General features: G+C 41.8%; 1 protein-coding gene across 1 annotated transcript; it reads right to left on the reverse strand.

The window, feature by feature from the left end:
• Positions 1 to 924: 924 nt before the first annotated feature.
• etfb (electron transfer flavoprotein subunit beta) lies at positions 925 to 23,863 on the reverse strand. Its single transcript, XM_039770586.1, has 7 exons — positions 23,767 to 23,863; positions 21,507 to 21,665; positions 18,258 to 18,416; positions 13,390 to 13,452; positions 8,787 to 8,945; positions 6,048 to 6,237; positions 925 to 1,331 (listed from the first exon to the last, which is right to left on the reverse strand). Exons 1-6 carry the CDS (start codon positions 23,818 to 23,820, stop codon positions 6,067 to 6,069), a joined length of 765 nt encoding a protein of 254 aa, XP_039626520.1. The 5' UTR covers positions 23,821 to 23,863; the 3' UTR covers positions 925 to 1,331; positions 6,048 to 6,066.
• Positions 23,864 to 26,968: the final 3,105 nt, after the last annotated feature.

The raw sequence follows: 26,968 nt of genomic DNA on the forward strand, positions 1-26,968 counted from the left end.
TGAGAATGACAACCTGCAGCCACTGCGGCCCACCAGGACTGGAGTTCGACACCCGTGTTAACGACACCCTCACCCCGCACTTACGGTCATCCCGGCATTCAATGAGGAATGGATGTCAAGGATACTAAAAAGGGTAAGTATGGGCTATGATAAACAAAAAAAAAAAATTAAAAAACGAAGAAACGCAGCTGTACACCATCGATGGGCGTGTGTGCGCCCTTAGCCACAGATTTTGCTTCCTGAAAATATTTGGGTGATTATGCTTCAAGCTGAACACGAACGTTATGTCAGCCTGATCATAATCATGTAGGAATTTAGGGAAACAGAAAAATGAAGTTTGCTTGAATGTAGTGTGTTTAACTGCTTAATGTTGCTGACACACTGAATTAGTCAAGTCGAGCTCTAAACAGTTTGGGTGATGTTCAGATGTCCTGATAATAAAGCCACCGCGGCTCGGTGCGCCTTCCACAATGTCTGCCCACTTCACAAAGAAAGGAGTCCCTGATCAGTTACATGCAAGCCAGTCTGACGAGTGGAGCAGGTTGGCCCGCATTTTCAGAGGAGAGAACAGAGCCTGCCAGTTCGTGTTGAGTGTGTGCCACCTGGCAACACACACACACACACACAGCCAACCTGTAACTGCCAATTTACATAACGCACACAAACAAGGATTGTGGGAGAAAGCTGTGGTTACCAGCGGAAAGGCCCTGAAAAACTCCACATACACAATAACTCCAGCATGCAGGATCTGCAACCACTTCACCACCATTAACAGTAAAAATGAAGACCTAAAGTCACCTTCCATCAAATGAGGAAGAAAAGCGGAGTATTTCAAACCAACTGCAGATTTGTACCAAAACTATAAAATCGACCCGACTCCAAATGTTCATGAGGCGGTGCACAAATGCAAAGCAACATCATCAGGATTGTTTATGCTTCTTTATGATCTTCAGATTAAATACGTGAGCTCTAAACCTCAAAGAGCTCAGCACTAGAAACTGCCCTCCCGATACAATCAGTATTTGTGATATCTGCAGTGAATTAATGTACCTAATTTACCAAATGATGCTTACAAACCGATTTATTTTAAACTGCATCGTGCTCCCCCCAATACAATCAAGTGTGAATTAAGCACTTGGGTGAAGATGACCACCACTTGAACTATATGTGCTAGGAAATTCCCATTCTGTCTGTCCATGATGACGCAATCACGAGACTCCATCAGCAAGGAAAGGGTGGTTCGGTCGCACCGACTCAACAGCCAACGCGTTCGACAAAAGGGCCTCGTCTCTGATATCACAAGACTGCTAGGACTTCACAAGGACAGAATTCTGCAGAAAGAAAAGAAGAAACACAAAAACAGAAAAATGACATTTTGATTTGATTCCGACAGAGTGAAACATTTAACGGATTGTGGAGGATGGCCGGCTGTTTATCCCGGCCAATACCCCCAAGCCGCCAGGTGGAGCCCTCCTTGCAGCATGGAGGTCCCCAGAAAACCAGCAGGGCATCATGGACAATGGAGTTTTTATGCACCGCCCTGCTGGATGCCATGGGGGCCACAAGAGGGAGCTGCAGGGAGGACCGAAGAGTTCTTCGTGCCCTATGACCCAGAAGTTCGTCATAGGAAGAGCGACGGGCTTCCGGGGTGAGAAAAGGACTATTTACCCTGACCCGGAAGGAATAAGGACTTGTGGACTGTTGGGCAGGAACACCTCCGGGTCAGGGAGTATAAAAGGATCATGGGAACTCTCAGACAATGAGCTGAGTTGGGAGGCAGGGTGGCTAAGCGTCTGGGAGATTGGAGGATTTGGTTATTGGTGTATTGTTTGTTTATTGGGAATTGTGGAGAGGAGCGTGCTTTGTGCACTTTATTATTATAATAAATCCTATTATTGGACTTTTATCTGGTGTCTGACGTGGTGTCTTGAGGGTGCAAGGGTGCGAGCAAAACCCTAATCGGTCACAGGATGTAAAGCTAAGCTCTTTTATTAACATTAAATATGACCTACAGATCCACCCAAAGACAAAACAGCATCAGAAACACAACCTCACATACGGTACATGAGCCCCCTTCCTACTCTGCTGTTTTGGTGGTAACACTTATACCAACAGCAATACGTTCTGCAGGGGGCTCACTGTGACAGCCAAATCGGAACTTTTCTTTCTTTTTATGTGCTCATCGTGGTGTGTGTTCAGACCCAAGTGCGTGTGTATGTATTGTCACACACGTGCACAAGGTTAAGCAGTCTAAGGGCTCGTTTGTACTTCACGCATCACGGCTGCCACGCATTCCCAGCGTTCATTTGACGCGTCCTCTGAGCAGGTCCTCGTAAATTAAAATGATGCGGGGGGATTGGCTCCAGCAGACCCCCTGTGACCCTGTAGTTAGGATATAGCGGGTTGGATAATGGATGGATGTGACAGAAAGCAGCTTTGAGGATCCTACAAGATCGATGTGCGCGCTTCGATGTTTGATGAATGGTTCGATGTGGTGAAGCCAAATGCCGACATACAGATGCAATTGTGGTGCTTCTATATTCAAGTGTTGCATATTCCTGATCGTACTGACACAACACATTTTAAAAATCTCACGTACCGTCTTCTGTGCTGTCTTTATTATCTGGGGCTTCTTCCCGACCTGACAGCAGAAATCGCCACACAGAACACATTAAACGTATGATATTCCAACTCTCTGCACGTTTAGAATCCTTAGATTTATATTTGATATCACTTTCATGATGAAATGCATTAGCACATGTATATTACATTTTACAGACAAATCGTTAATTTCGTTTAAATAATGAATACTGTTAATAATTACACACATGGGGGTGACACGGTGGTGAAGCGGTGGCACTGCTGTCTTGCAGGAAGTCACGTTGCTGATATTCCCTGCCTTGAGTTTCCATGTTTTCCTGCTGGATTTCCACAGTGGGCTTTGGTTTCCTTCCAAAGATATGCAGATTTGGTGACACTGAACGGACGTCAGTGGACGTCAGTGTATGTGAGTTTGCTCGTATTTACCTTGCGATGAGCTGATGCCATGTCCAGGGATTGTTTCTGCCTCGTGCCCAATGCTAGCTGGAATGGGCACATCCCTGGATTGATGAATTTAATCAGTAAACGTTCTTTTCAGAGATATGGCGGTAAGGCATCATTGGAATTTAATGGCTGTTCCAGGCAATTCACAAACCTGTTCTCACCGTGATGATATCTCGCACTGCCACCTGGTGGATTCCTCCAGATTTACATAAAGTACGCGCGCAGTATGAACAGTACAATGCTTGCGTAGCAGGAGCATCCGCTGCAGCACGTGTCACGTGAAGTATAAACCCGGCCTAAGGGCTTAAGAAGGGGTAAAACACCGAGTGTGGGGTTAATTCATTGTACTAATGCCTCTTCTCCCTCTCCTGCAGACCTCCAGAAGACACACCCACCTAAATCTCCTCCCATTTCCGGTAGCAGTTCACAACCCGGTTGACCTCACTTCCGCCCGAAGACACACCTCTTCCTTTCCCTCAACTATAAAGCCAGAGCATTTGTTTTAAGTTGCAGTCTATGTTTTGACTCAGTGCTTAACGACTACTCGTTGTTTTGAGTTATTTTGTACAAACCCGACACTACACGGAGTGGAATCCCCAAACTTTCATATATTGTCTTGGCTCTTATTACAGTACAGTAGAACCTCTGGTCATGAACGTTTCTGAACACGTACAAATTGGGTTACAATCAAAAAATTTGCCAAACTTTTGCATCTGTTCACGACCGCACGCTCTGGTGGAGAACAAAAACGGTTCGTTTGCACTGATGATTTCCACAAGTGATCAGTCTCTACCTGTACATTGTTCTCGGTCAGACGTGCGTGCATTCGCTGTGAACTCTTTGTGCTCTGTTTCGTGTGCTTTTGCATTAATTCTGCAATTAACTATGGACTCAAAGCAAGTGAAGAGTGGTAGTGTTGGTGAGAAGAAAGGTTCAAAGAAAACTGAAATCCAATTAAAGAAGGAAATCATTGAAAAATATAAGCGTGGCGTTCATGTTACCGATCTTGCCGCCGAGTACAAGAGGCCAAAATCTACTAGAAATCTGTCTAAATCAATCTAAATCGAAATCTTCCTTCGCCAAGCTGGACTCTCCCTCAAAACTGTAACCTCCTCTCCACCCAACTTCCTCCTCACTTCCTTCACACCAGAACTCGACTCATGTAAGGTCAGTTTTCTTGGTTGTTTAGGGTTAGTTTTTCTATAAATTAAGGATTTTTCAAACTTTCATTTTCTTCCCTGTGCTTAAAACTCATAAATAAAAGTGTTTACAGCGAGCGGTTCATAAGAGTGTAGTGTGAACTCTTGCAATGTTCATTTTCTCAGCGTTATTCAATGTTTTTACATTTAGTTTACTATTACACTGTGCATTCTATGGTATCCTTATATATAATTTGATACTATCCGTATGTATGGTGTTCGCGTCAATACCTCGACTCAATACAAGTTAGAACCATGCAATGAGACCCTGCCTCTGTAGTTAGAACATCACATGGCAAACGCGGACGCAGTATTGCCTGATTGGCTAAGAATGTTCGAATGCTTCAGTGACGCCACTGGACGGCCGAGTATAGTAAGTCGTGTTGGTTCAAGCAGATAACAGTAAGTTTGGTTGGCTTTTGGAACGTTGGTTTGGTGGGGCGTACTTTCCAGGACTAACATCGTCGACTGACTTAAACCCTTCGACAGCTCCGGAACCGTAAGTAATTTAGAACGTATCGCCATTTGTTTGGTACATCGAAATCTATCTTTGGGCAGTTCGGTTTTGGACATCTATTGGCAAACTGAGTAATGACGGCTGGGTATTAACAACGGTCACTGTTTAAATTTTATCCGATCTCAGATCTAAAATGACCGCGCCAACATAATTATTACTCCGACTCTGATTAGAGTCATAAAATACGGGTTGTTTTGAAAATTTGTTTGCCGGAAAAAATCAAATGAGGTGCGCCGAAGAGCTGAGTTCACGTCTCGCAGCCCCGTTTAAACAGGAAGCTCTTCATTACATCGGCCGAAAACGTTTATTTTAAGCACAAATCAGTGCCATGATAACAAAATCATTTCAAGGACTTAAAAAAACAAATCATTCTTTGCAGAGAAAGTATGGATTTCACAAACGTAGAATTTGTAGCCCGATTCGATTGGGCTCCCTGTTGCTAGTAATTAAAAATTTACATACAGTTCGTATGGGCTGGAACGGATTAATCGTATTTACATACAATCATATGGAGAAAATACGTTCGGGTCGTGTCCAGAGTTTTGGAACGAATTACGGTCGTGACCAGGGGTACCACTGTACCAGTAACGGCGGACTGCACAATAACGCGCAGTGAATACACTTGACTTACAGTTTTCATCGTCTTTCTCTGTACGTTTAGCATTCGTTTCCTCAGAGGTTGATGCGGTTGTTGCTTCCTGAGCAGCTCTTCTCGTCTCCACCCTAGCGGCCAACTTCTTCTCTTCTTTCGTCTGCATCTTTTTTGCGTTAAAACTGATTAAGTCAGTGTTTGTGTTGTAATTACTTAGTATGTTTTTCATATTTTTTTACTTAAGTGTTTAGTCTGCCTCAAGAATGATTTAAGATATGAAAAGGCAGAGGAGTTGACGTCAAAGGTGGTAGCGTCCTCTAGCTATCTGCATCAAGAATGATTTAAGATATGAAGAAGTAGAGGAAGTGATGGCAAAGGTGGTAGGGATAAGACCCGTACCCATACGCATGCGCCAAACGGCCGCCCTGCTGCCAAGAGTTGATTCTACAATTTCAGGTCAATAGGTCAAACGGTTTGTGAGCTACAAGGGATTTAAAATCCTGGACAGACAAATGGACAGCCACGGTAGCGTGTGCTCCACCACCTCCTGGTCTGGCATGGAATTAGGAGAGGACATGCAGCTGATGGGTGTGACAGAGCAAGATGACAAGGACAGGAAGAGATGGAACAAGATGATCCGCTATGGCAACCCCTAATGGGAGCAGCCGAAAGAAGAAAAAGAAGATTAGCTTACCCTTCTCCATAAATGCAATCTATATCCTGCCCGAGTCCCGGAGTTTCTTTATGAGGTCTTCTACTGTTTCCACTTTCACCCCTGCTTGCCTCTGGGAAGGCTCCTCCACACTCAGCACTTCTAGCTGTGGACTCAAATCCACCCCAAGGTCAGACGGCTTGACGGTATCAATCTTCTTTTTTTTTGCTTTCTAAGAATGATAAAGCATGACATTTATGAGCTATGATGTTAGAGGAATTCACGCAACTCATTCATTTACAGTCTACAAGGTAATGAGAAGCCGAGCAAAATGACCTCTTAAGAAGATTACAATATGCAAGCTATCGAGGTAACTCAGGCCGCTTCTTCCGACACGAAGAATTACATCCTGCCTGAAGAAGCGGCCCCAGTTACCTCGAAAGCCTGCGTATTGTAATCTTCTTAGTTAGACAATTAAAGGGGTCATTTTGCTTGACTTCTCATTGCATCCATAATGGCTAACAGGGTACAACACCCTACTACTACAGTCTACAAGGTAAAAGCATATGTGAGCGTGATCTCTTCAGCTCCTGGAAATACAAAAATGAAAAGAAAACAAATATAATCTCATTGGGCAGCCTTTGTCTAAAATGACATTGTCTATTTACTTAACTGAGTAACAAATCACAACTTGTTTTATCAGAGAAGCCACAGTAATGCCTTATCATTTCTATTTCAATGTAATTAAGCTGTTGTTGAATTGAACAAAATGAAAAAGTGACATGAATACGGCAGGTTTTAAAACAAAAATAAAACGAACAGGCATCTCCTCACCATGGACAACAGACCTATGGAGAGAGGGAAAGACAAAGGGAGAGTAATGGAGGTGCCAGGAAAGCAGCAGCCACTCTACTGGCCCAGAAAGAGGACATCTGTTAAATTACAGAAGAAGAGCGGATGGACAGCCATCACCAGGCTAATGTGAGGCACCTGAGCCAAACACAACTAAAAGAAGAATACAGGCTTCCTCCAAATTACACATTTTTTGAAAATTGTGGTGTCTAAAAAAAGTCATTTAAATTACATTTGTCATCTTATGTACAACAACAAAGCTGAATTTGTACGGCTACAAGGACTAGTCTCGGACAATTTTCAAATGTCAATACGAACGTGTCACTGGCACTAACAGCAGATCATCTTCACAGTTATTGTAGGTAAAGCTGCGGGGCTGGGCGTGGCGGTGCAGAGAGGGGCGGGGCTGGATGTTATTTCACGAGGGCATGAGGATGGAGCAGGAGATAAACAGGAGTCAAGCAAAAGTCACAAGACAAGCAATCAAAGTGTCCAAACCGTAAACGTAAAAAGAAATCAGAAAAATATAAATGAACTTAGATTTTATTTTCTATTTGTGAGATATCCACAAACTTGGGAAATTAAGTGACCCTGGAATTCAATTTTATACCCTGTGACCACTGATGTCACTTTGTTCGTGACCTCTGATAAAGCCACTAGTAACCACTAAACAAAATTACGCAAATCAGTGATTCCTAACCAAAAAAACCCATGGGGTTACAGGAGAAGGCAATTAAAAATATAAACAGACTAGAACACCACAAAGTCAGATGACTTTAACATCAGGAAAAGCTTTAACATCATTTTGGACATACTTTTTGGTTAGGTTTGGTGCCAAAGCCACTCCTAATCCATTAATGATGATATCAGGTCTGTTCTCAAATAGGATCAAACTCCACCAGGAAAAACTGACTGTAGTATCATTTAGCACTCTACTAGTGGGTATATTTATTTTTTTAGTTAACTGGAAGAATCCCAAACCACCTTCTACATCTTAGTGGGTATGCAATACTCAAGATGATCTCAAATTAGTAAAAAAAAATAAAAAAATAAATAAATAATAATAAAAATAAAATCATTTTCCGTTTGAGGATATATCAACACTTTTCATTAATACAATTTCAGAAAATGCATGCCAGGCCCATAATTGACTCATATGCTATTAATAATTCTATTATAAATAAAATATTAAAGATTATTCTTGTGCTTTTCTTCTTCTTCTTTTGGACAGGAATAATTTTGTTTTGATTGTTTGCTCCTGTATTTCTATTTTACTACGTTTTCTCGGAACTGATTTTGAAGTAAATTGTTGTATCTGTTATGTTATCGTTTCTGTGCTGGCCAGTGCGACGTTCTGCACTATGGTGTGCTGGGCCGGTAACAACAATTCAAGAGAGGCCCACCAGATCAACGAGCTGATTGAGAAGGCTGGCTCAGTTATGGAAAGCTCTCTGGACACACTGGAGGTGGTGATGGAGGAGAGAATGAAAATCAAACTGATGGTCATTATGAACAACGCTGCAGACCCTGGGACTCCTTTAGACCAACGGATCCTGTCTCAGGATCAAAACCGAAGCCTAAAGCATTAAGTGACTGAAACGCAACGATAGATTTGGTATCCTAATCTGGTAATTTAACGTCCTTTCATAAAAGTGTATAATCTCCATTCTCTATCTATTTCTGTTGATCTGCTGACCAATGTGCCACTGACTCATGGGGGTCATTTCAAAATGAAGTTTTTGTGCTGCAGCACTTAAAAAGGGTCACCCTTCTCTGCAGGCATCTGAGGACAAATTTTTAAGAGTCATTTAATCCCAACTCCAACAGAAGTTAGTAGGAAAAAATATTTATGCTATAACTGCAGAACTATTGATTTCCATTTAAACATCAATATTTGCCAATAAATGATCAGAGTAAATAAATACAGACCATGATATTTGGCAATGTGGCATAACGGGGTTCATTCAAGCGGAGGTCTGCAGTCACGACTGCCGGCATCTTGATCTTTATTGTCTCTAAACCTCCATCAATTTCACGTTCCACTTTCAGGCTGTCCTCTTGGAAATCGACCTGTGATGCAAATGTTCCCTGTTTAAAAAAAAAAAAACACACATATACACCAATAAACATGATTTTGATAAATAAAATATAACAAACAAAACATGTGCAATATACATATATACATACACAATATGAATGTTGCTGGGTCTTCTTTATCAATGCCTTTGAGGATTTTTAAATATCAAGATTACGTCCCCTCACTCAGTACCCTCTGCTCGAGACTAAACAGGTGTAATTCTCAGAGTCGAACGCGTCCTTAAGTCAAGTTTAGTAAAAGCAGCAACCTCTAACCAGTGTATTCCCAGGGAGCAATCGCCCCCTGCTGGATGATAAAAGATGGAATAAAATGGAGGAACTGGCAATCAAAAGCCCTGCCTTAGAACTGATAACAAGAAGACAACAACCAATTTTTGACTTATTAGTAAAACTAACGGAAGGTTCACACTTGGTTAGAACATTAGAACAGTTCTGATGGAAATGAGCTATTCGGCCCTTTAAACTTGCCAATTCTATTCAGCTAATATATCTGAGTCGAAATCTGAAGATTCCTAAAGTCTTATGTCTATAGTTCTATGCGCAAGAGTAAACTTTGAAAATATTTGTTCAAAATTTCTCTTTAAAAGTTTCCAATTGTGTCTTTGTGTTCTAATTCACAGGGGGGAACAAATTTAAATAACTACAATTTATCGTATCAATTAAAAATCTGCATGTACAGTATTCCTTTTTAGCTGTAAAATAAGTTATTAAGTTGTTATTGTTGTTTTTTTGCAACTATTATCTCTCTCTCTCTCTCTCTCTCTCTCTCTCTCTCTCTCTCTCTCTCTCTCTCTCTCTATCTATATATATATATATATATATATATATATTAATCTTAATTATTAATTATAATATATAAATATATATAATTATATATAAACATATACTGTATATATATAAGAATTAATAATATGTATATAAGAATTAAAGGAACACTTTTTAATGAGAGTATAGCATAAAGTCAATGAAACCTATGGGATATTAATCTGGTCAGTTAAGTAGCAGAGGGGGTTGTTAATCAGTTTCAGCTGCTGTGGTGTTAATGAAATTAACAACAGATGCACTAGAGGGCAACAATGAGATGACCCCCAAAACAGGAATGGTTTAACAGGTGGAGGCCACTGACATTTTTCCCTCCTCATCTTTTCTGACTGTTTCTTCAGTAGTTTTGCATTTGGCTACAGTCAGTGTCACTACTGGTAGCATGAGGCGATACCTGAACCCTACAGAGGTTGCACAGGTAGTCCAACTTCTCCAGGATGGCACATCAATACGTGTCATTGCCAGAAGGTTTGCTGTGTCTCCCTGCACAGTCTCAAGGGCATGGAGGAGATTCTAGGAGACAAGCAGTTACTCTAGGAGAGCTGGAGAGGGCCATAGAAGGTCCATAACCCATCAGCAGGACCAGTATCTGCTCCTTTGGGCAAGGAGGAACAGGATAAGCACTGCCAGAGCCCTACAAAATGACCTCCAGCAGGCCACTGGTGTGAATGTCTCTGACCAAACCACCAGAAAGACTTCATGAGGGTGACCCAAGGGCCCCATGTCCTCTAATGGGCCCTGAGCTCACTGCCCAGCAGCATGCAGCTCGATTGGCATTCGCCATAGAATACCAGAATTGGCAGATGCACCACTGGTGCCCTGTGCTTTTTACAGATGAGAGCAGGTTCACCCTGAGCACGTGACAGAAGTGAAAGGGTCTGGAGAAGACATGGAGAACATTATGCTGCCTGTAACATCATTCAGCATGAGCAGTTTGGTGGTGGGTTAATGATTGTCTGGGGAGGCATATCCATGGAGGGTCAGACAGACCGCTACAGGCTTGACAAAGGCACCTTGGCTGCCATTAGGTATCAGGATGAAATCCTTGGACCCATTGTCAGACCCTATGCTGGTACAGTGGCTCCTGGTGCACGACAATTCCTGGCCTCATGTGGTGAGAGTATGCAGGCAGTTCCTGGAGGATGAAGGAATTGATACCATTGACTGGCCACCACACTTTCCTGACCTAAATCCAATAGAACACCTCTGGGACATTATGTTTTGGTCCATCCAATGCCACCAGGTTGCACCTCAGACTGTCCAGGAGCTCAGTGATGCCCTGGTCCAGATCTGGGAGGAGATCCCCACAACACCATCTGTCATCTCATTAGAAGCATGCACCGATGTTGTCAGGCATGTATACAAGAACACAGGGGCCATACAAAGTGCTGCATAATTTGGAGTTGCTGCAATTCAATTTGGGCAAAATGGACTAGCCTGCCACACAATTTTTCACTCTGATTTTTGGGGTGTCTTTGAATTCAGGGCTCTGTAGGTTGATCATTTTCATTTCCATCAAACGAGGTGGCATCCTTTCGTTCCTAACACATTACCCAGTCTATATCAGTATAGATATCCAGGAGGATTTCTTATTCCCATTGAGATCTGATGTGGTTTCAAAGTGTTCCTTTAATTTTTTTGAGCAGTATATATATATATATAATTATATATAAACATATATATATATAAATATAATTATATATAAATATACATAGATATTTTGTAGATCCCACACGGGCTGGATGGACATCCCGGCAGGAAAGGAAGCAGACCCAGAAGGAAAAAATGGACGGACAGCCCCTATAGAAGCAGAGAGATCGCTAGGGAACTGTTATTCCCTCGGCACGCTAGAAGGCAGCAGTCTCGGATATCCCCACCCAATGGGAAGCCAGCAGGGCATGCCGGGAAATGCAGTCTGGCAGGGCAACCCTGCTGGTGTCACAGGGTGCCGCAAGAGGGCATTCCAGGGAAACAAGCTCCCTACTCAAATAATGGACTTCTGCGTGACCTGGAAGTACTTCCATCTGGCAATCGCCCCGGCACCAGAAGTACTCCCGGGTCTGTAATAAAAGGGACTGCACTCCCTTACTCAGGCAGAGTCAGTAGCTGGGTGGTAGAGAGGCAACAGTCGACTGGAGGAGGGCAGTGCGGTGGTGAGAGAGTATATTGTGGAGAGGAAAAGACCAGTGTTTTGTATTTGGTATTTAAATAAAACCTTTGTTTATTGATAAAGGACTCTGTTTGTGTGATCGTGTTGGGGTTTGGGGCTCACTGACGCCCTGGGTTTGTTTACCCGCGCTTCGCAGCGGAGGAGTAGTGTGTTAAAGAAGTTATGAAAAAGAAAAGGAAAAATTTTAAAAATAACTTAACATGATTGTTAATGTAATTGTTTTGTCATTGATATGAGTGTTGTTCTCATATATATATATATATATATATATATATATATATATATATATATATATATATATATATATATATCTATATATATATATCTATATCTAACAGGTGTTCCTAATAATCCTTTAGGTGAGTGTATGTCATTTGCTCGCTCCTTATTGTTTCGCTGCCTTCTCAATTATATAATGCATGTTTTCTTCAGAGCTTTTTGGAGCTCTTCCTGGTTTTCTACGTACTGCGTTGACAGTCAGTTCACGTGATTACGTGGGAGGCGTGATGATGTCACACGAAACCCCACCCAAGACCATCCAGCTCAACTCCATTACAGTAAATGGAGAAAAATAGCTTCCAGTTATGACCATTATCCGTAGAATTTCGAAATGAAACCTGCCCAACTTTTGTACGGAAGCTGTAAGGAATGAGCCTGCCAAATTTCAGCCTTCTACCTACACGGGAAGTTGGAGAATTAGTGATGAGTCAGTGAGTGAGTGAGTGAGTCAGTGAGGGCTTTGCCTTTTATTAGTATAGATACATACATACAGTATATATATAGTCATACACGCGTGTTTAGGAGACAACTAAAGGGCCTGAGTACATGTAATTCCACGCCAGACCAGGGGGTATTGAAGTGCACTTATTCTCCCTCTCGATCCTTTACAGACCATTCTAGGGAAACCTCACCCGGCTCTGGGGCAGCCAATGACATCACATCCGGCTCTGGTCCTGATGACATCACTTCCTCCACTGGCCTTTAAAGCCGCCGTCTTGCTTCCAGTTAATCAGTTCTGTTTTGGACTCAGTTGTGTGAACATGTCTATTATTTTGTTGCAGTTTTGCAGCCAGGAAAAATTATCCGGGTGGCTTCCCCAAACCTTTTCCATGTCTTATGGTCGTTCTTGTGATAATATATATGTTATTGCAGAATTAATTTTAAAGTAACAGCTTGCATCCGTTGTACTAATTCTCTAGATAATTTAAATACTACAGTCATCTTGCCTTTTCTCTTTGCTTAAACAAAAAGGTTCAACTCCTTCAATCTTTCCTCAAAGCCCGTATCTCAAACTCCTGCACTTTTTCAAACAAATGTGTTTCCACTTTCACTTTATGAAAACATAAATATTTTTTCAATGTTGTCCTAATCTGCATCATATGTTTGCTTACTCTAAACATTTAAATAGAAATGTGTGCATGTCAAACACAGAAATGAGGTTACCTGTGGCCAGTCAAGCAGGGCAGCAGTCATCTGACCGGTCTGATTGCAGTCATCATCAATCGCCTGATAAAAAGAAAAGAATCAACTGCATCAGTAAATTCAGAATGTAAAATCTATTTAAGTGTTAATGCTGAACTCTGCACACATAAACCTATAATGGAGCAGGACAATGTATGCAGCTCACACAATATTTATATTTCTAAACCCTTTGCAACACTTTACATCGGGCCTCTTTTTTACTCACTTTGATATTACATAAAGCATTTGCAACAGATGACGTGACTTGAATGCAAGACAAAAATGCATTAAAACCTGCAGCAAGTGTAGAAATGTTGTCCTCGACAAGCAAACAATTTAAGATCACTGTATAGATTGGCAAAATTTACAGCTAGGCAGTCACATAAGGCTCAAACTAGTGTTTATAATTAGACTAGCAGAAGTACCCAGCTTTGCCAGGGAGGATATTACATTGTTTTTTGTTCTTTAATTGTTTAAGAAAAATATTCTGTATATACTGGCGTAAAAGTCGGGTCTTGAAACCCATAAACCCAGACCCCGACTTATACGCCCGTTCAAAAATGCGACACTTAAATTTCCTCCTCTAATCTCGTATCAGTTTCTCAGACACATTGAATTTTGTTGCAGCAGTGCAGTTACCAATTTCTTTTGCCACTTCAACAACGTTCAATTTAAAACCTGCTTCATATTTTCTTCTGATCGAACGCTCCATCGTAGATAAGGGATGCTCTTACGATAAAGGTGTATGAGGGTGTGAGATACAAAAAAACATAAAACAGTGCAAACGCCACTTCGGAATAGTGCGGGTATCACCATGTGGTCACGTAGGCACAGTAGAGCGAGAGACTTGCTGATACAGCGCATTGCCGCATCCACATAGAAAAAATAAGGTTGTGTGCTCCGTGGTGACTCTCTCAGGCGGGCGTTAGCAGATCATAATCTCTTGGACCAATAGCAGGAGTTTTCCGCATTCGACTTATACGACCGACATTATAAAATACCAGAAATTACAGTATCTTACAAAGTGACTACACCCCTCACGTTTTTGTAAATATTTTATTCTGTCTTTTCATGGGACAACACTTGAAGATATGACACTTTGATCCAATGTAAAGTACTGTAGTCCGTGTCCAGCTTGTATCACAGTGTAAATTTTCTGTCCCCCACACAGTCATTAATGCCTAAACCGCTGGCAACGAAAGTGAGTACACTCTCAAGTGAAAAATGACCAAATTGTGCCCAAAAAGTGTCAATATTTTGTGTGGCCACCATTATTTTCCAGCACTGCCTTAACTCTCTTGGGCATGGAGTTCTCACGAGCTTCACAGGTTGCCACTGGAATCCTCTTCCACTCCTCCATGACGGCTTCATGGAGATTATGCCCCACAGATGCTCAATAGGGTTTAGGTCTGGAGAGATGCTTGGCCAGTCCAGCACCTTTACCCTCAGTGGTCGTCTTGGAGGTGTGTTTGGGGGTCATTATCATGTTGGCATACTGCCCGGTAGCCTAGTTTCTGAAGGGAGGGCATCATATGTCACAGTACATGTTGGCATTCATGGTTCCCTCAATGAACTGTAGCTCCCCAGTGCCGGCAGCACTCATGCAGCCCCAAACCATGACACTCCCACCTCCATGCTTGACTGTAGGCGAGACACACTTGTCTTTGTACTCCTCACCTGGTTGCCACCAAACACACTTGACACCATCTGAACCAAATAATTTTATCTTGGTTTCATCAGACCACAAGACATGGTTCAGGAATCCATGTTCTTAGTCTGCTTGTCTTCAGCAAACTGTGCATCATCTTTACAAGAGGCTTCCTTCTCGGACGACAGCCATGCAGACCAATTTGATGCCATGTGCGGCGGGCGTATGGTCTGAGCACTGACAAGCTGACCCTCGACCCCTTCAACCTCCGCAGCAATGCTGGCAGCACTCATATGTCTATTTTCAAAAGACAACCTCTGGATATGACGCTGAGCACGTGCACTAGCATGGCGAGGCCCGTTCTGAGTGGAGCCTGTCCTGTTAAACCTGTCACTGTGCGGTCTTGGCCACCGTGCTGCAGCTCAGTTTCAGGGTGTTGGCCATCTTCTTATAGCCTCTGCCATCTTTATGTAGAGCAACAATTCTTTTTTTTTTTTTTCAGATCCTCAGAGAGTTGTTTGTCATGAGGTGCCATGTTGAGTGACCAGCATGAGAAAGCGTGAGAGCTATAACACCAAATTTAACACACCTGAGACCTTGTAACACAAACGAGTCACATGACACTGGGGAGGGAAAATGGCTAATTGGGCACAATTTGGATAACAGACAAAAATAAATACTGATCTCAGTCCAATGGAAAACCTTCGCAAAGAGCTAAAACCTGCTACTGAGAAAAGGAATCCTGCAAATGTTTAAGAGTGAGAACAACTTCAAACTAAAGAATGGGAGAAACAGGCAGCAGAAATGGGCACAGAGCTTACAGATGGTTACAAGAAATGTTTGGATGCCATCGTCATTGCTAAAGTTTCTATAACCATCAACATTTATTTCTATACCATGTTTTTATACAAACAAGGTAGCTCAAAGTGCTTTATGAAATGAAATAAAAGTTAATATGACAAACAAGATTAGGCAATTATATTGTACAGTATGTAACAAACCAGTGTGTTTCTTCGTGCCAGTCCTAAGCCCTAATAAATGGGGAGGGTTATATCAAGAAGGGCATCCAGTGTAAAATTTTGCCAAATGAATATGCGGACAAGATGATCCACTGTGGGGACCCCAAACGGGAGCAGCCGAAAGAAGAAGAAGATTGTACAGTATGGAACAAAGAAAAAAGTTAGGCTGAATGGCCAGGAGGGCAGAGAAAAACAAAATTAAAAAAAACAAAATAAAAACAAACTCCAGTTAGGCTGGAGAAAAAAAAACCAAAACAAAACAAACCAACCAACCAAGTAGAGTGATGTGCCAACTCACAGCTGCACTTGGCCATATTTCGGGTAACAACGTGTACAGGGCATTGCATTTGAGGCTCTGTGGGTCTGGTGTGGGTCAGGGGGGCACACGCGGCACCTGCTGCTATGGAGTAGCACAAACTGATCTTCGCCTCTCAGCGGTCGGCCGCCAGGTCCGTGTAAGGCAGTGTTTCTCACAGCCAGTGGGTCTGCGTTTGCCATCTTTGGTTCCCGAGTGGGTCATGGTGGGTGGCCTAAGATACTAGCAGTGCTGTGCGATACGTTTCCCCATTTCTACGTGATCCGTTTTTCAAGTGCTGCTGGTGTGTCATCAATGAATTTAAAAAAGCAAAACTGTGGTGCAGGAATATAAAGATTGAGAAACACTGGTGTAATAAAGGCGATGTGGGTCAAATGCATAAGAATTAGGAAAGCACCAATCAAATAAACCTTAAAGGGCCCTCCGAGAGTCAGCAAACATATTAGATCCTGCAAAACAATACTAATGGCAAAAACAAAAGATTTATTATGGCAGCTGTTTTTGACAGTTTCTAGAACATTACCACCCTACTGTTTCCCTGTGGCCCTCGGACGTAAATATGAATTGCCTTGACTCAGTCGTCTGTAAAATGGCGCATGACTGTACAAGAGGGCCTTTAATACTCTTCAGGTCAGTTTGTTGTTGTTTTCGTCTGTGAAAGAAATAAACCTACACGCAAGATGAAAAGACATGTTGTTTATTGTGTCATTTTGGACATCTCTTAATTATAAAAAAAAAAATCTTGGGAGGGAGACGAGACATGATCTTCTAGGAAGACACTCGGACGTCCCATGAGCAACACTTCAATGTGAGACAAAAGGACAGCTGCTGTACAGGCTTTTAAACGATCGACACGCAGCATGACAAGCAGAACACGCAGCTCGCCAGCAGCTGATCCAACCGCATCTCCTTAGCGTGCGATCAGCCCCCCAAACACAATGCGAGCAGCATTATACGTCCCACGAGAGATTTGACCATGCCCGGGGACGGAAATAATGGACAAAGAGTAGATGACAAAGTAGAACGTCGTAAAGAATTCAAAAACGTTGTCGCGGTACACATGCAGAGCAGGTTAGAGATAATGGAAGTACGACAATTCAAAAGTCTCAAAAAAAACTGATTGTAAAGATCGCATTAGCGCAAACAAACGGAAATTATTACTTGGTGAAATAACGGAACAGCGAAAAGAGATCGAATATATTGAATTTAAATTTTAAATCGGAGACTTGTAGATCGTCTAATTCGTGTTGCCAGCGAGAATTAAACAATTCCAAGCACGTTGGTGCGGTAGGAAGTTTCATGAGACGGAGACTTTTAACATGAGATTCTTTCAAGTCACACCACACTTACAACTATTTTCATTTAACCTCAGTCGTGTGAATGCTTTTGTCAGACACACGTCCTGCACTCTCAGCTCTTATAAATTTTATCAGAACGATAATTTTATACGTTCTAATGACACATCAATGACAAAGCGAAGAAGAAAAAGCATGGACAAACATTCGAGAAAGTCATTTTATTTATTAGAGAGAAAGAAACGATATTCACTCACAGGCAGTTATACATTGCGTTGTCACGATGTAAGTCCAAACACGGAATCAAAATTCAATGCGATTTTGAAGAAAAGTTTATTCCAAATATTGTTTTTACTAAAGTTTTAAAGTAAAAGGGAAAATAATGCATATGTAACAATATCCATGAAAGTAACAATCGCTTTAAATTGTATATCCGGTAAACCAAACCCGGGGGTGGGCGAGCGGAGCCCCCTAGTCCTTTTAAAATATTCTCATGATCAAAAGTGTGTGCATTTACAATTATTTTTGAACATAATGCCAAAAAATAATGAACAACAACCAGCAGGTCTTACCTGCTTCCCCAAGATTATAAGACGGACGTCCTCCTTCTTAGCCAGTGCTGCAAGAATCTTCGATACCTGAAGCGGCCCTAAATTTTCATAATCTTTGCCAGAGACGTCAACATGAATCCCTCTGTCCGCTCCCATAGCCAAAGCTGTACGAATTGTTTCCTAAAATTTTGAAGTTACAACTTTAAAAAAAATAATAAAAATGACAAAATATATATTTTCTTACACTATCATATTGTAGAATTGTTTACAGTGAACCTTTTAAACAATTTATTTTTCCTTCAACAACCACTTCAAATGATTTCTTCTTACCTTTTGACTTCGTCATAATATCAGCCACTTCGTGTTGTCAGATGTACAGATTACAGTGAAATGTTTTAATTAATTAAGGATGAGCTCAGACAGTTTACCATTATGACACCGGAGTAAAGGCTGCTGGAAATGAGGCTCTACAGTCACAAGGGAATAATGAATTGTAAACCAGTCATTTCAAACAGTAATAGCCATTTACAACAATAGTAAATGACTTGGCTATGGTTTTGACTAAATTTAATAGTCCCTTAAAAAAAATACATGTTTTTGGATGATATCAAACTTTTAAGCACTAGATCTGACAGATAAGATACATTCGTGAATTTACTTCTAGTAGGATTCAAACCATTCTATGTGCTGCATTCAGTTAATTTAAAACATTGCTGCAAGAATCATTACAAGAACTAGAAAGTACGACCACATTGCCCTTGTTGCTAAGTCCTTCCCGTTAAGCTTCATGAGGATTTCAAATCCCTGCTTCTTACATATAAAGCTTTAAATGGTCAAGGCCCTGCTTACATATCTGAACTTACCATTAGCTACACACAAGACTCTGCATTAAGATCTCATGATCCTGGCCTACTAAAGGTTCCAAGCAATGACAAAGTAAATTAAAAGTGGGAGGTCGAGCCTTAATTGTGAATTTCTCTTGGGATTAATAAAGTATCTAATTACAGGGCCGCAAAGCCATGGGCCAGTCTAAGTGCTTTTATGAGAGATACCCCTTTAGGCTCAGGCTGAAGACTCTGTAGTCTGGCACACCCTGATTAGAGCTGCTGGTTAGCTGTGCATATGGTATCTTTTGATTGTCACTTGTTTGTATAAAAATATAAGCAATATAATAATTATAAATTGTTACTAACCCTCTCTCTATTGTCTTTCTCTTCTTGGTATTCTGCTGTTCCACTGCTCTACCGCTGTCCTGCCCATGCGATGCTAGGAGCCTTGGAATCAAACAACATAAAGATTCTGTCCTCATATAAACAGACTTTACTGCAGAACGGTCAGGAGGTGTAGGCAGGCCAGTTGGCCGCGGTGTCCAGGACTTGGCCTGTTATACCCGACCTCGGGCCCAGAGGTTTATTTTCTCCAGAGATGCTGCTGACTGGAGTTGGTCCTCCTCTCCTGTTGTCAACTGGCCATAGTTCATCAATAAGAGTAACAAATAGATATTGTTAGGATCCATTTGTGTCAATCAACTGCCTCGCTTTAGAGTGTGCTTAACAAATCTGTTTTTTTTTTTATGGGTATGCATTACTGTAATGGAAGGATTTTTCTCTGTAAAAAGCAAAGGTGAAATAAAGAGAGAAAGGGGGAATCAGGAGAGCAGATGGGCGTTGGTCGCTTCAGCGCAGAATCAGCTACAGAGACTAATGTTTTGGGAAAAACAGCCGGGAATGTTCTAAAGATACGGCCAAGGCTATGTAAGGAGTTGTTTTTCACTTCGAGAGGCTTTTTCACATGTAAGCATATTACTGTGTCTTCTGGTATCAGTCACTAGTCTCAAGGCCGAGTAGAAGAAAATAGCGCCGTGTCCCGTGGAAGGAGGGGGTATGCTGAAACTGATCACTTCTGCATACACTGCTTCCACGTAGGCCGCTTTTGGGCAAGGACACCCAATTAGTATATAAGGGAAGGTTCCGCCCTCAGTTTCTTTGGACGCTCAACCGTGAGGAAAGGCGCACACCGCCCGGTATCTGATAAAAGGCACACGGGGTTGATCCTCTGACGAGACTGACATGCGGGCTCCCTCAGTCTACTGGTCTAGGATGATGGCTCTGGGTCTTTTGATGTATGTTACTGTATGTATGTTATTGTAAGTATAAGTTTGTCTCTTTAAGCATATATATTTATTTCTATAACCTATTGTTACTGCATTATACTATTCATATGTATTTATATGTTATAATTGAATAAGTAAATTTTATTGAAGTATCGGACCTCTTCTCTCTGATTTTTGCCCACTTATTCTAAAGAACCCCTTGAACCATTTTCCCAAATCAAAACAATTACATAATTAGTAATTACTAAACCGTTAATTATATTTGACCTGTGTACCTATTACAGTGCTCTAAGCCTGCACTCACAAAAAAACTAAATAGAATTGTAATAGGAAAGGCACTCTATGATTATATGGACAGCAAAAGAGATATAATTAAGAAAGGCAGTATGACTATTAGGTACATAGAAAACATGCTTTAAAATAAAAAAAGAAAAAAGTACCTGCCGATGCCTGGGTATAAATAAACAAAGGAAAAACTGTCTTTTGAAAATTCAACGTGGCTAAACGCAGCCCAAGATGAGATAAGAGATGTACCCTGAGACAAAAGCTGTAATTCTGCGAGACAATTAAATTGTTATCCAAATTAACTGAGTAGAAAACACTGTACCTACCTGTGCTTGCTACAAATCTTTCTGCATTCAGGTGAAAATATCCCGTCCAGCACACTCCTGCTGCCTGATGGGAATTGTAGTCCCAGTGTTGGCAATGTTTTTAAGAGTTGCTCTCACTCCTCATTATAACTACTCTTCCAGATACGACATATGGCTTATATTTTAAGTTGGGCCACTGGCAAGGCATTTGCAAAATTTCAGAAACAGCCATTCAGCCTTCTTCATGTAGTAAGCATACATTAGAAGAATCTAGACGAGCACAGCCCAACAAAGCTGGCCAGTCTAATTACTTATTTCTTCCAAAATAACACCAAGTTGAGTTTTGAGGGTCCCTAAAGTCCTCCTGTCTACCACGCGACTTGGTCTCTTATTCCAAGTGTCTGTGATTCTCTGTGTGCAGAAAAACATCCTAATGTTTGTATGAAATTTACCCTTCGCAAGTTTCCAACTGTGTCTCTGTCTTACTATGCGATTTATATAACCAGACAGGAAAGGCACTATATACTCATCTCAGTGAGGATTATCTTTGTTAAGAGCACACAATACCTGGGACTGCTGGGGCCCACAGCTCACAGCAATCACTTCCTTGATGAGTTTCTTCTCCTTGAGACGCACGGCCTCCTCTACGGCGATCTCACAAAAAGGGTTCATGGAATGCTTGACTCCATCGGTTACTACTCCTGTTTTATCCGGCTTCACCCGAATCTGAAAGTTAAGGCACATAGACATGCATAAGTAGTGAGCTCTGATGGACAGCGGCTATGCTCTAAAGATGCTCTGACAAATCAAGTAACAAAAAGTAGAAGAGATCTAACGAATACCTTGATTAAAAAAAACATTAACAACAACAACTAGGGGGCTCTGCCCCCTGCTCACTTTGCTCACCAACCCCTGGAGGAGGGCGCTGGGTAACTGGCTATCTAGCGGCTGAGCCACTCAAAGGGTGTCGGGGAGCCCCTCCATTAGAGAAAGCAATTGTATGTAAGGAGATGGTATACAGAAGAGTATGCAGGGCCTATCGATATATTTGGCATCAATCACATTGTCAGTTGTTTCTCCTAACATTAAACGTTTTTTTTTTTTCGCATATTGTTCGGGATATTTTTCTCTGTTGTGTTTATTGGACGATTCTATTTGTTCTTCATTTTTATTATAATGTCATGGCCAAAAGTTTTGAGAATGACCCCAGTGTTGGTGTTCACAAAGTTTGCTGCTTCAGTGTTTTTAGATCTTTTTGTCCGATGTTTCTCTGGTGTACTGAAGTAGAATTACAAGCATTTCAGAAGTTTCAAGGGCTTTTATAGACAATAACATGACGTTTATGCAAAGAGTCCCTACTCGTAGTGTTGGCCCTTCTTTCTTTTTCAAGACCTCGGCAATTCACCCTGGCAGGCTGTCTGTCAATCAACCTCTGGGCCAACCCCTGACTGATGGCAGCTGCCAATTCTTGCAGAATCAATGCTTGGAGTTTGTCAGAATTGGTGGGTTTGTGTTTGAGGATTGACCACAAGTTCTCAATGGGATTAAAGTTCTGGGGAGCTTCCTGGCCATGGACCCCAAATGTCGATGTTTTGTTCCCTGAGCCACTCAGTTCTCACTTTGGCCTTATGGCCCTGGTGCTCCATCATGTTGGTCACCAAACTGTTCTTGGATGGTTGGCAGAAGTTGCTCTCGGAGGATATTTCGGAAAACATTTCGAAACATTTAGCGCTCACACTGTTCCTGAATGCTACTGAACTGTGCTCTGCTATTTTTGTAAAAATTGATCTATTTGTACGGAATGTTGTGCGAGTACAATAAAAATCAAAAAAATGTATAAAAAAAAAAAAGAACCATGCTCGGGCCCATCTCTGATCCAAGCAGGCCAGGGCACGGTACAGTTGGCCCGGCACGGAGCAATCACACTAGTCACACAAACTACACTTTGGGAGTGATGTGCTTGGGCACAGAACAAAGTGCCAGTGTGAGTACACACTTAATGTCTTCTTTTATGGCTCCAGTGCCTTCAATACAATCCAGCCATCCCTGTCAAGGGACAGACACAGAGATGTGCAGGTGGATAGATGTGCCTGTGGTGGCCTGATGATGGACTGTCTGTCAGGCCAATTACAGTCTGAGAGCCCCAAGGACTGTGTGAGCCACACAAGGCACAGTTCTGCCTCCTGTACTCTTCACTCAGCACAACTCAAGACTAGAAATGCAACGGCAGGTCCGGTCACTTGCTGAAATTCTCAGGTAATTCTAGGCTTACTGAGGTGTATTCATAAGGGGGATGAGACAGAGGAGAGTTGAGAACCGTCTGCAACTTAACATCAGCAAACCTAAGGAACTGCTTACTGACTTCCACGGCGCTCCTGTTTGTATTATAAAGGTCTGTGAAGTCTGCTCTTCTTTTCTTACCCTGTCATCACTGCCTCATGATAAGCGGGGCAAAGATTAAAAGCCGCGCGAGGTATAGAATTCGCGTATCGCGTAGAAAACTCCCTTCTAAAAGACAAGAAAAGCGTGAGCGTTTCGGCAAATGATTGTAAGGACTGCCACACGAATGGCATTACTGAAAACAAAAGCGTTGTATGCACTTTGAAGCCCGACATGACGTTGTGTCCCACCTGCCCAATCAATACTCAAGCAGCCAGCCGAGAGACTCGACTCCGCTGCTGGACACCACTGTCACCCCTGACCTTGCCCCACAACGCAGGCAAAACTAAGCACGTATCTTTAATTTTTTTTACTGAAGAAGTGATTCAAATCCACGACTCTGATTTTCTAAGCCCTCTTCAACGGGATCGCAAAGCTTGCATGTTACCTTAACAGCGTAATCAATGACCCGCTTAACTCCTACAAGCACCCGGGCAGACATCTTGCGCGGAGAGGAAGTAGCGGGAACTACAACTTCCTGTTATGAGGCCCGCCGAGTGTGTCAAAATAAAAGCCTTCACGGCGTGCGTGTGCAGGAGGTTGGTTACTCGCGTCGGCTACACTTGCTGTGATCTGCGTTCTGCTATTGGCCGGGTTAAAGCTGAATGTCATCACGGATGATAAAATGGTTCTAGGTTCAAACCGTAACTCGATTATGTTATGTTCTCCAGTGTCTGCCTGGGATTTTTGAACAGACACTTAGGTTTATTCCCACACTCCAAGGATGGGCATGACAGACTGACTGAAAGCTGTAAGGTGAGTCCTGGTGTGATTTGTAATGAACGGGTTCCTGCCTTACACTCTGTGCTGTTAGGAGTGACTGCGGCACTTGAGATCTAGGAATTCATAATGCGGTGGGATTTAAAAAAATGAAACAATAGCTACCATTTCTGGTAGAGATTTTTACCCAGTGCTGCCAAGATAATCTCCAGTTAAACTTTGTTGTGAGTACCTTTGAATATAAGTGTCTGCTAAGCAAATAAACATAAATATAATGCATCCAATATATAAACTACTTTAGAAAGAGGGATGTATTGTACCATCCAGGAGTCCAAATGTCAGTGGGACACACTCCACAGGTGGTTGAGACCCATCCCTAGTAACACCTGGGAAGATAGCTATAAAAAGCTGAGTAGTGAGATGGGCACAGACACAGCACTTAGAGAGCATTTCGGACTTGTCTTCCTGCTGCTACACCCTGTAGGCCCTGATGTGTGGCCGCCAGTGAGCCTCAGATGTGGACGGTGGCCCTGGGTTGGCTCACTGAGCTGGGGGAATAGTAGCATACGGTCGAATTAAATCTGACCCTGAAGTAAGGCAGGACTGGATGGCCTGCATGTGCAGTGTAGCGGGCAAGTGATGAGGGTTGTGATGAGGGGTGCCAACTAGGCAAACCCTGTTTATTTTGAACAAAAGAAAAGTAAATGAAAACAACTCACAATGGCATTACAACAAACATTTGGTTTATAGGTTTTTCAAAGAAATATCAGACGTGCTAATTGACAATATTCTGGACATAGTTAATTCGTCATTAGATACGGGGGTCTTCCCAGACTGTCTTAAGACTGCTGTAGTTAAACCCCTTGTTAAGAAACATAATTTCACCCCTCTGCCTTTGAAAATTTTAGACCCATCTGTAACCTGCCCTTCTTAAGTAAAATTCTAGAGAAGGCAGTCATTTTGCAATTAAATGACCACCTCAATAAACCTGCTATTCTTGATAAATTTCAGTCGGGTTTCAGAACAAATCACAGCACAGAAACTGCACTCGTTAAAGTAGTAAATGACTTGCGGGTGAATGCAGACAGAGGCCATTTATCTGTTCTCATCCTCTTAGATCTGAGTGCTGCATTTGACACCATTGATCACAATATTCTTAGAAATCGCCTTAGTCAATGGGTGGGCCTCTCTGGCAGGGTCTTAAATTGGTTTGAATCCTACCTGACAGGGAGAAAATTCTTTGTTAGTTGTGGTAATCACATCTCAAAGACCCCTGATATCCTATATGGTGTTCCACAAGGCTCTATCCTGGGTCCGCTGCTCTTCTCAATCTACATGCTTCCGTTAGGTCAGATTATCTCAGGGCACAACGTGAGCTACCACAGCTATGCTACTGACACACAGCTGTACTTATCAATAGCACCTGATGACCCCGACTCTTTCGATACACTAACACAATGTCTTACTGGTATTTCTGAATGGATGAATAGTAATTTTCTCAAACTAAATAAAGAGAAAACTGAAATTTTAGTAATTGGCAATAATGGATTCAATGAGGTTATCAGAAATAAACTTGATGCACTAGGATTAAAAGTTAAGACGGAAGTAAAAAACTTAGGGGTAACCGTTGACTGTAATCTGAATTTTAAATCGCATATTCATCAGACCACTAGGACAGCATTTTTTCACTTAAGAAACATAAGTAAAGTTAGACCTCTTATATCATTGAAAGATGCAGAGAAATTAATTCACGCTTTTGTTTTCAGTCGACTAGATTACTGTAACGCACTCCTCTCTGGACCACCCAAAAAAGACATCAATCACTTGCAACGAGTGCAGAATGCAGCTGCTAGAATCCTAACTGGGAAAAGAAAATCCGAACACATTTCTCCAGTTTTGATGTCACTACACTGGTCACCTGTGTCATTCAGGATTGACTTTAAAATACTGCTTATGGTTTATAAAGCCTTAAATAATCTCGCTCCATCTTATATATTGGAATGCCTGACACGTTATATTCCAAATCGTAACCTTAGATCTTCAAATGAGTGTCTCCTTATAATTCCAAAAGCTAAACTTAAAAGAAGTGGTGAGGCGGCCTTCTGCTGTTATGAACCTAAAATCTGGAATAGCCTGCCAATAGGAATTCGCCAGGCTGATACAGTAGAGCAGTTTAACACACTGCTGAAAACACATTACTGTAAGATGGCCTTCTCATAACTTCATTTTAACTTAATCCTGATACTCTGTATGTTCAATTTCCTCATAATAACTATTCATGGTGGCTCTAAAATCCGTACTGACCCCTACTCTCTCTTCTGTTTCTTTTTCCGGTTTCTTTGTGGTGGCGGCCTGTGCCACCTCCACCTACTCAAAGCTTCATGATGCACCAACATTGATGGACTAAAAGTCAGAAGTCTACGTGACCATCATCATCAGGTCCTTCCATGAAAACCCTAAATACAAAGAGGACTGTTTGATTTATGTTAGGTAGATTGACCAGAGGGGACTGGGCGGTCTCTTGGTCTGAAACCCCCACAGATTTTATTTTTTTCTCCAGCCTTTGGAGTTTTTGTTTTTTTTTTTGTTTTTTCTGTCCACCCTGGCCATCGGACCTTAGTTATTCTATGTTAATTAATGTTGACTTATGTTTATTTTTTATTGTGTCTTCTATTTTTCTGTTCATTTTGTAAAGCACTTTGAGCTACATTTTTTTGTATGAATATGTGCTATATAAATAAATGTTGATTGATTGATTGATTGATATAGCCACCTACCGCCACTAATCGTGTTCTTAGATAGTGCTGGTTTGGCACAAACCCTGGTAACTTGAGCTCTCAGGTCCAAATGAGACACCACCTTCTGAGGAT

This window comes from Polypterus senegalus, chromosome 12, assembly GCF_016835505.1.
Source record: "Polypterus senegalus isolate Bchr_013 chromosome 12, ASM1683550v1, whole genome shotgun sequence".
Taxonomy (NCBI): Eukaryota; Metazoa; Chordata; class Cladistia; order Polypteriformes; family Polypteridae; genus Polypterus; species Polypterus senegalus.

Bases quoted from the DNA above. Each gene is read 5' to 3' on its own strand.
- etfb (XM_039770586.1), bottom strand. From the start codon at position 23,820: ATGTCTGCCCGGGTGCTTGTAGGAGTTAAGCGGGTCATTGATTACGCT. The intron at 13,453-18,257 runs GTAAGACCTGCT...TCTTTTTATCAG, and splicing joins TTATAATCTTGGGGAAGCAG to GCGATTGATGATGACTGCAA. The intron at 6,238-8,786 runs GTCTGTATTTAT...TATCATTCTTAG, and splicing joins CCACATTGCCAAATATCATG to AAAGCAAAAAAAAAGAAGAT.